This window comes from Danio rerio, chromosome 14 (assembly GCF_052040795.2).
Source record: "Danio rerio strain M-AB ecotype USA chromosome 14, GRCz13ab, whole genome shotgun sequence".
NCBI lineage: Eukaryota > Metazoa > Chordata > Actinopteri > Cypriniformes > Danionidae > Danio > Danio rerio.
The window spans coordinates 31584230-31594467 of NC_141034.1; the positions used below are offsets into that span (position 1 = coordinate 31584230).

At 44.0% G+C, this 10238-nt stretch overlaps 1 protein-coding gene across 3 annotated transcripts; it reads right to left on the bottom strand.

The window, feature by feature from the left end:
- Positions 1 to 5974: 5974 nt before the first annotated feature.
- Positions 5975 to 9137, bottom strand: LOC147840823 (uncharacterized). Of its 3 annotated transcripts, XM_088651176.1 has the most exons (4): positions 8510 to 9137; positions 7309 to 8264; positions 7093 to 7254; positions 5975 to 7014 (listed from the first exon to the last, which is right to left on the bottom strand). In XM_088651176.1, exons 2-4 carry the CDS (start codon positions 8255 to 8257, stop codon positions 6407 to 6409), a joined length of 1719 nt encoding a protein of 572 aa, XP_088507302.1. In that variant the 5' UTR covers positions 8258 to 8264; positions 8510 to 9137; the 3' UTR covers positions 5975 to 6406. The 3 variants fall into 3 exon arrangements, with proteins under 3 accessions (XP_088507302.1, XP_088507301.1, XP_088507300.1); XM_088651175.1 differs by having other exon boundaries at positions 7093 to 8264; XM_088651174.1 differs by having other exon boundaries at positions 6269 to 7254.
- Positions 9138 to 10238: the final 1101 nt, after the last annotated feature.

Consider the following 10238-nt stretch of genomic DNA (forward strand, 5'->3'; position numbering starts at 1 on the left):
TTAGTGTCTACAAATGTTAGACAAGCTTGTTCCAGTTTGGCATGGTTCCCATCGCATTATGTGGGGACGAGCACATGTATAATGCTCTGTGAAGTGTGCGGCGCAGTCGTCTAAGTGCTTTTGACAGGTCCCAGCAGGTGAAAGTTTAGAGAGCCGCGGGTATAGAGGCTTTAGCTGCTTTTAATGACGACGGCAGCATGTTTGGGAATTCAAATGTTCGCATCCTGCATACATTGTGCTGCTGTTTGGAGATTTATTATGATGTTGACTCGTCATCACAGAAAAGAAAATCCCTAGGTGAGGTTTCAGTTGTGCTGTAAAAAACTGAGGTACAAAAGGTGTTGCGCTGCTAACTGAGCTAGCATGGGTGATGGTGCTCGCGTACATTATGGCAAGCTGAAAATGATAGTATCACTGCTGTGACGAATAAATAGGCTGTCAGTATGAGGCTCACATCATGGTTTTATAATGTCAAAGACAAAATAGGCTCAACTGAAGTCGCTGAGATGGAAACATCTAAAACTTTCTGCAATATTCAGAAAAAAGATCACACTAAAATTGTGTTGCTCTTTAAACTTATAAACATTTGTCAGATGGATGAAGTTGATAAATGGGTTAAACCCAGTGGTTTGAAAGAAAGTGGATGGATATATAATGATTGGAAATGACAATTAAATTGGTGTTTCAGAGCTTCGCTGTGATCCTTGAGAAATGAATAATTTAACACGTCACATTTTTTTGAAAAATTACACAAACACACACACCGGCCACTTTATTAGGTACACTTTACTAGTACACCTTCAGAACTGCCTTAATCCTTCGTGGCAAGATACAAAACCGATATAAACATGATAGCAACAAGCAGTTGCTGCACATTTGTGGCTGCACATCCGAGATGAGAATCTCCCATTCCACCACATCCCAAAGGAGCTTTATTGGATTGAGATTTGGTGACTGTGGAGGCCATTTGAGGCCATTTGTTCAAGAAACCAGTCTGAGATGATTCACGCTTTATGACATAGTGCATTATCCTGTTGGAAGTAGCCATCAGAAGATAGGTACATTGTGGTCATAAAGGAATACACGTTGTCAGCAACAATACTCAGGTAAGCTGTGGCATTGACACATTGCTTAGTCGATGTTATTGGTCCCAAAGTGTGCCAAGAAAATATCCCAGACACCATAACACTACCACCACCAGTCTGAACCATTCCCACAAGGCAGGATAGATCCATGCTTATATGTTATTGATGCCACATTCTGAACCTACCATCCAAATGTCACAACAGAAATCGAGACTTATCCGACCAGGCAACGTTTTTCCAATATTCTATTGTCTAATTTTGGTGAGACTGTGCGCAATGTAGCCTTAGTTTCCTGTTCTTAGCTGAAAGGAGAGACACCCGGTGTGGTCTTCTGCTGCTGAAGCCCATCCGCCTCAAGGTTCATTGTGTTGTGCATTCAGAGATGCTCTTCTGCATACCCCGGTTGTAACGAGTGGTATTTGAGTTACTGTTGCCTTTCTGGCTAGTACGGTGGCCTCTCAGCAAAAAGTTCACTGGTTCTTCCCTCGCCTATAATTTCCTCTGGGTGCTCCGGTTTCCCCCACAAATCCAAAGACAAGTGGTATAGGTAATTTCGGTAAATTGGCCGTAGGGTATGTGTGTGAATGAGTGTGTATGGATGTTTCCTACTAATGGGTTGCAGCTGGAAGAGCATCCGGTGCGTAAAACATATGCTGGATAAGTTGGCGGTTCATTCCGCTGTGGCAACTCCAGATTAAAAAAGGGAATAAGCCGAAAAGAAACTGAATGAATCAGCAGTTTCTGAAAAACTCAGACCAGCACCAATAACCATGCCACGTTTAAACAAAGTCACTTAAATCACCTTTCTTCCCCATTCTGATGCGGTTTGAACTCCAGCAGATCATCTTGACCAATGCTTGTAATAGGCTGATTAGAAATGTGGGTTGGTGGACAGGTGCACCTAATAAAGTGGCCGGTAAACTATATATATATATATATATATATATATATATATATATATATATATATATATATATATATATATATATATATATATATATATATGTGTGTGTGTGTGTGTGTGTGTGTGTGTGTGTGTGTGTGTGTGTGTGAGTTTGTGTCGGCCTTAGCTGGCTTTAACAACGTCAGCGTGTTTGAGAATTCATCAGTCATCATCACGGAGAGAAAAATCCCAGGCTGAGGTTTCAGCTGTGCCGCGGGGGCCCGAGGTACAATAGGCTAGACTGCTAACTGAGCTAGCACGGGTGGTATCACTGTCGTGCGTTATATCAGACTAAAAATGATAGTATAACTGCTGTGACGAATGAATGGGCTGTCATGGTAGTCAGTATGAGCCTCATGTCATTGTCTTATAATGTCAAAGACATAATAGGCTTACAACTGAAGTCGCTGAGAAGGAAACGTTTAGAACTTTCAGTTTTGACTGGTCTACATACTTGATTTTTGAGTTGTATTTTTTCTCTCCAATTTTCTCTCCACATTACTCCAATTTGAATTGAGTTTTAGGGATGCTAATGTTGCGCTAACTTGGAATGTATACGTTATTTGTTATTACTTTATTCACTTCTGTTTCACTGAATGAAATTTGTATTGTAGTTGTTTTGCTTCTGACCCTCAGTTATTTGTTAAAAAGTGTTACTATTTATGGTTGATTATGTCGCTGTTAATAATAATAACATGCTCATATGGTGTCTTTTGGAGTGAGTGATTGATTGATTGATTGATTGATTGATTGATTGATTGATTGATGTGTTATTAATTTCATTGCATTTGGTTAGTACAATGACAATAAAGGCAAATTTGATTAAATGTTTATCTACTATAATATAATACATTATATTATTAATATATTCTATTATAAGATAAAATGTTAATATACAGTATTAGATCTGATAACAAATCTTCCTTATCTTTGTTTTCTTGTTGTTTTCTGTTAGAAAATCACACTTGATCAGAATAACAAAGTAAAACAAATGTGATTGAAAATAGGGTTATTCCACCAAATATTGATATGTTCAAAGTTAAAATGTTGTATTACACATTTATTGATTGGCGATTCAAAGTCTCTTTCCATTACTGACCCATTTATATATATTTACCTTATTTATTTATTTATTTATTTTTTCAAAGTAAGATCATACATCGAACCTCTGTTGTTCACAGCAATATTCAAAGCCCTCTCTAAAAATCAAAATATATGGCTACAATATGTCTTGTCCACCATTTTGCCCCGCTCTGATCCTTTTAAGAACCCATTTGGTGTTTTCCTAGAAGATGGACATGCTTCTGTCATCGCCATGCTTTTTTTATGCATTGAATCCAGCACAGTGGCCATTACACATGGGTTTTCAGCCAACAGGTTATACACTTTCATATTTGTTCAGTCCGCATGCCTCCAGACATTCATCCCGAGCAGAAGGATCCGCATAATAATTCTTTCTCTGAATCAAAAGCGAGAAGACAGACTGCGTAAGAATACATCACACACATCTCCAGTCTCCTCTTGACATTTTGCTCGTCGTTGTTGCTCTTTTTCCTGATCAGTTCTGCTGCCAATCACCTTCCCCTGTACATATCAAAGTCCCGCTGTTGGTCAGCCGACGTTCAGTATGTAAATCCTTGCCACTTAGAAAGTCATTAACTTTTACAAAGGTGACAGGGTTCAATTTATATGGTGGCTGAAAATTTCAGTCGAGTGGGCCACAGTGTGTGGGTCTGTCCTCAAAGCTTCTTCAAATGAAAAGAGCAGGCGGCTCGCTAAATTATTCAAAATGAAATAAGAGGCTCTGCCACAGTACAGCACAGATCAGACAGGAGAGAAAAGGAGATACTTTTCAACAAGAGCGAGTGCATCCATTTTATGCATATTTCAGTCGCTTGCTGGATCTATGAAACATGCAGAACGCTGGAATATAATGTTCTGTCGTCTAATGCGTATGGATATTCCAGCTGCAGCATTGCAATTGTATGTTATGAAGCATGAAAGCAGGTTTCGGGAAAGTATGTCGGCAAGCATTTTTTTTAACTTTGATTTGAAATGTGCAGCATTTGGTTAGATATTTTCTTTTCTTGTTTGTTAGATGAAAATGCTGTGTAGACAATAATTATTTGAAGTACTTAAGCTAAATCAAATCATAGGTTTGATTTGACTTATGAGGAGTAACCTTTTTTAAATAATAATGCAAATGGTGGACATTTACAGTGAGTACAGCAATACTGCAAACCAGAAAAAATTTATGCAGTGAGGTTTGACAAAAACAAAACAAAACACATAAGTCATCTGTAAACAAGCAATCTCATTGTTGATAATTGCTAAACAGACAGGCAAAACTGACCACATATTGTTACACTGCATTTAACTAAAAACTGAAAGACTGCATTTTGGTAATTTATTTATTATTTCAGGGGCATAAAATGCAGATTTTGCTAACATAATCATGCACGGTTTCTTTTAAACAATGCCAATTCTGTCTCCATGTAGAAAAAAAAAATAGATATTTTGTCTTTACAAAATGACATCTAATGGCCATGTGCACAGTATGTTTAGTCATTTTGAGGATCTTTGAGAGAGGAGATTGATGTTATTTCTACACACAATCTTTTAAAAATGCATTTTTTTTATAAGGCGACGCAGTGGCACAGTGGGTAGCACGTTAGCCTCACAGCAAGAAGGTCGCTGGTTCGAGCCTCTGCAGAGTTGGCATTTCTGTGTGGAGTTTGCATGTTTTACCTGTGCTCGCTTGAGTTTCCTATGGGTGCTCCGGTTTCCCCCACAGTCCAAAGACATGCGGTACAGGTGAATTGGGTAGGCTGAATTGTTCGTAGTGTATGAGTGTTTGTGTGTGTGGATGTTTCCCAGAGATGGGTTGCGGCTGGAAGGGCATTCGATGCATAAAAATTTGCTGGATAAGTTGGCGGTTCATTCCGCTGTGGCGACCCTGGATTAATAAAGGGACTAATCCGACAAGCAAATGAATGAATGAATGAATATTTTTGTATAAATATACCCTAGAAAAATCTAGATTATTCTGAAATGTTTTGAATATAAATACTTGTGTGATTGAACAACATTTCCAACCATCCTCTGTTGCAGCATAAGAATATTATAATGCACACAAAACATCAGTTACACACTTAATTTGCATCTTTGTTCTTCATTGTGTTTCATTAGCGCTGAAAAGCATCTTCATGAAGTGATTCCATGCTTGTGCAAACTCAATATCAAGAACAGTGCAGTGTTAAACTTTGCACTTATGCCTGATTAACATTTTAACGGGCAATCAATAACACATGCATGACTTTTGGGTTTTATTAATGCTTCATTTAGCCACATCTCACAATAATTAATTTGTAATAATAATAATAATATAATCATCACCATTATCATCATCATATTTAAAATATCAACAAGTAGCTTATTAAATAATATGTGAATGTTTAGGTGATTTATGCTCAAAACAATTTGTAAGGTTATATGTTTGTTGCCTTTGTGTTAAAGGGGTGTATTATATGACAGTCATGCTGAAGCTTTGTTTACCAAACAAGTGTTTCTAATTGGATTTGCATTTTAAACCTTTAATAAAAGTTATGTATTTGTTTATGGTTAGGATTTGTTATGTTATGTCTTAAGTTTTCAGCTACTGTCAAAATAATTCAGCACAAACATGATTACAAAAAGAGAAAAACTCTGTAGATTATGTTTGGCCATGTTTATTATCTGCCTAATATTAATATATTGGCTCTTTATTTGTACATATACAGTGCATTTACTGCTTGACCTTATTCTACATCATTACTCATACCCAATATCTAAACCAGAGAAGCTCAAACTAGGGCCTGTGGGCCAAAATTGGTCCATGGTGACTTTTGATTTGGCCCACCTTCCAATCTTAGTGTAACGCCGGGGAGTGACACCAACACAGAAGGTAGGATCCAATATGCAGGTTTATTCTTTAGTCAGGCAAGCAGTGGTCAATACAGGTATGAACAGGTATGTTTGGGCAAATCCAGAGTCGAAGTCAATAAACAGGCATTAGGTCGTAAGGCAGGCGGCTAAACAGGATGACAAGGATAAACAGGGCTAAGAACCAAAACACGGGAAAACAAGACCAGGATAACGCGTTGTAATGTCACTAAACAGTAAACAAGACTCGGCAATGTGAATGAGTGTGTGTGCTGCTTAAATACTATGTGTAATCTCAGTCTGTGACAGGTTTCAGCTGGTGATGTAATCAGGAAGATGAGTGACCAGGCGTGCGTGATTGGGAGAAGTGCATGTATGAAAATGTAGTCCTGGGGAATGCGGAAGTGAAGTGAATGATGATAGAGGAAACCAGCGATCTCCAGTGAATGATCGCTGGTTATCGTAACATAGCCCCCCCTCTAAAGAGCGGCTTCCAGACGCTCCAAATACAGTTCAGGCGGGAGGTGGAGCGGAGGCGGAACAGGGGGAGGGATGGAGGGCCAGGACCATGCAGCGGGGGCAGGACTGGAGCATGGAGCTGCGGAGGGCCTGGAGCGTGGAGCTGCGGAGGGCCTGGAGCGTGGAGCTGCGGAGGGCCTGGAGCGTGGAGCTGCGGAGGGCCTGGAGCGTGGAGCTGCGGAGGGCCTGGAGCGTGGAGCTGCGGAGGGCCTGGAGCGTGGAGCTGCGGAGGGCCTGGAGCGTGGAGCTGCGGAGGGCCTGGAGCGTGGAGCTGCGGAGGGCCTGGAGCGTGGAGCTGCGGAGGGCCTGGAGCGTGGAGCTGCGGAGGGCCTGGAGCGTGGAGCTGCGGAGGACCCGGAGCGTGGAGCTGCGGAGGCCCTGGAGCGTGGAGCTGCGGAGGGCCTGGAGCGTGGAACTGCGGAGGGCCTGGAGCGTGAGGCTGCGACCATTGAGGAAGCTTAGGAGGCGGTGGCCGTTCAGGGAGTTCAGGCGGCGGCGGCCGTTCAGGGAGTTCAGGCGGCGGCGGCCGTTCAGGGAGTTCAGGCGGCGGCGGCCGTTCAGGGAGTTCAGGCGGCGGCGGCCGTTCAGGGAGTTCAGGCGGCGGCGGCCGTTCAGGGAGTTCAGGCGGCGGCCGTTCAGGGAGTTCAGGCGGCGGCGGCCGTTCAGGGAGTTCAGGCGGCGGCGGCCGTTCAGGGAGTTCAGGCGGCGGCGGCCGTTCAGGGAGTTCAGGCGGCGGCGGCCGTTCAGGGAGTTCAGGCGGCGGCGGCCGTTCAGGAAGCTCAGGAGGCGGCGGCCGTTCAGGGAGCTCAGGAGGCGGCGGCCGTTCAGGGAGCTCAGGAGGCGGCGGCCGTTCAGGAAGCTCAGGAGGCGGCGGCCGTTCAGGAAGCTCAGGAGGCGGCGGCCGTTCAGGAAGCTCAGGAGGCGGCGGCCGTTCAGGAAGCTCAGGAGGCGGCGGCCGTTCAGGAAGCTCAGGAGGCGGCGGCCGTTCAGGAAGCTCAGGAGGCGGCGGCCGTTCAGGAAGCTCAGGAGGCGGCGGCCGTTCAGGAAGCTCAGGAGGCGGCGGCCATTCAGCGAGCTCAGGCGGCGGCCATTCAGCGAGCTCAGGCGGCGGCCATTCAGCGAGCTCAGGCGGCGGCGGCCATTCAGCGAGCTCAGGCGGCGGCGGCCATTCAGCGAGCTCAGGAGGCGGCGGCCATTCAGCGAGCTCAGGAGGCGGCGGCCATTCAGCGAGCTCAGGAGGCGGCGGCCATTCTGGAGGTTCAGGTGGCGGTGGCTCTGGCAGCTCTGGCGGCAGCGGCACTGGCAGTTCTGGAGGATCTGGCAGCTTTGGTAGCTCTGGAGGGTCTGGCAGCACTGGAGGGTCTGGCAGCTCTGGAGGGTCTGGCAGCTCTGGCGGGTCTGGCAGCTCTGGCGGGTCTGGCAGCTCTGGCGGGTCTGGCAGCTCTGGCGGGTCTGGCAGCTCTGGCGGGTCTGGCAGCTCTGGAGGTGGCGGTGGCAGCTCTGGTAGTAACAGCTCTGGTGGTGGCATCAGCTCTTGTAACTCAGGTGGTGGAGGCCATTCTGGTGGCTCAGGTGATGGTATTTCAGGAACTAGAACAGGAACAAGGACAGGAACGGACTCGGAACAAGAAGCCATCTTGTGAGCTGGTGGCAGATTGGCGTTTACCACATTGTGAGTTGGAGGGCTGGTTGTGACCACATTGTGAGCTGGAGGACTGGAGTCGGCCATCTTGAGAGCTGGAGGACTGGAGTCGGCCATCTTGTGAGCTGGAGGACTGGAGTCGGCCATCTTGTGAGCTGGAGGACTTGAGTCGGCCATCTTGTGAGCTGGAAGACTGGAGTCGGCCATCTTGTGAGCTGGAGGACTTGAGTCGGCCATCTTGTGAGCTGGAGGACTGGAGTCGGCCATCTTGTGAGCTGGAGGACTGGAGTCGGCCATTTTGTGACATGGAGAACTGGTGTTAGCCATCTTGTTAGCTGGAAGACTGAATGCAGCCATCTTGTAAGCTGGACTGTTGGCGGCCATTTTGTGAAATGGCAGACTGGAGGCAGCCATCTTGTGACATGGGGAACTGGAGACTGCCATCTTGTGAGCTGGCTGAGGTCTAGGCAGGTGAACAGGGGACAGGAGTACTGGAGATGCAAGCATAATATTGTCAGTAGAGGGGATTGCAAGCCCCGCAGCTGGCGGGTCTTGCTGTCCTTTGCCCCCCCCCAAAAAAGATTTAGGGGTGTCCTCCACCTCTCCTACAGTGAAGGGGGACCCAGACATTCTTAAGGCCAAATCAATATAATGTTCTAATGTCTCATTGGGTTCGTGCAATCTCATTGTCGAGTACAATGGCTCAGACAGTCCTCCATGAAAAAAGATCATGAGACATAACTCACTCAATGTTGTCAAATGTGCCAGATTGATGAAATCCTCCACATACTCTTCTATGGACCGTGCTTCCTGACGCAGACGCATGATTGCAATACCCGCTGGATCCATGTTGCGGCCGAGTCTTCTGTAACGCCGGGGAGTGACACCAACACAGAAGGTAGGATCCAATATGCAGGTTTATTCTTTAGTCAGGCAAGCAGTGGTCAATACAGGTATGAACAGGTATGTTTGGGCAAATCCAGAGTCGAAGTCAATAAACAGGCAATAGGTCGTAAGGCAGGCGGCTAAACAGGATGACAAGGATAAACAGGGCTAAGAACCAAAACACGGGAAAACAAGACCAGGATAACGCGTTGTAATGTCACTAAACAGTAAACAAGACTCGGCAATGTGAATGAGTGTGTGTGCTGCTTAAATACTGTGTGTAATCTCAGTCTGTGACAGGTTTCAGCTGGTGATGTAATCAGGAAGATGAGTGACCAGGCGTGCGTGATTGGGAGAAGTGCATGTATGAAAATGTAGTCCTGGGGAATGCGGAAGTGAAGTGAATGATGATAGAGGAAACCAGCGATCTCCAGTGAATGATCGCTGGTTATCGTAACACTTAGAATAGAATGACAAGGAAGGTTTGGACAAATACCTTTAACAGAGATCGTCATTTACTATAAAATGTAAACTTTTTTGTTTGTTCATTGCTGAGCTACAAAGAGGCAAACTGAAATTAAATGTTGTAAATAAATCAGATTTAAATAATGATAAAAAAAGTAAATACTGTCACTCTACGGACAGAAGACCGTGCTAAGACATTAGCAAGCAAATCAAGGCAAAAACAGATGCAGTTTTACAAAGTGTATTTGGCATTGAACTCCATTCTATCAGGATTGTTTTAGTTTTTACTTGTTTAAGTTAATTATTAAATTAAAAAGATATACTGTATTACTTTTTACTGTAAAGCAATGTTTTCTAGTTATTTAAAATATTATTATTTATCTATGGCATCTTTAATGTAATACAGTTTGGTATATGTACATTCTGCCCACAGCTCTCTATCAAGTTTGGTTTTTGGCCCTTCATAGAAAAAAGTTTGAATCAAATACCTTAATAACAAAAAATAAGCATACTGGGAGTTTACTGAGATAAAAGTCATATTGTTTGTTAATGGCAAGAGTTATACTGTATAATAATAAAATTAATAATAATAATAATAATAATAATAATAATAATTCTCCTGCAAAGATTACTTGTTTTAGTAGTGAATGGCAATCTTGCTTGGTGGATTAAAGATTTTCTTTTAAATCATCCTCAAAGAGTTGTTGTTAACAAAATGGTGTCTGAAACAATGATTGTAAATACAGGAGTTCCACAAGGAAGCATTTTATCACCCTTT

Excerpts from the sequence above, each read along its gene's own strand:
- LOC147840823 (XM_088651174.1), bottom strand. The coding sequence starts at position 8,257 with ATGGCCGACTCCAGTCCTCCAGCTCACAAGATGGCCGACTCCAGTCCT. Across the intron at positions 7,255-7,308 it reads GCTTCCTGAACGGCCGCCGC|CTCCTGAGCTTCCTGAACGG; the intron begins CTCCTGAGCTCC and ends AACGGCCGCCGC.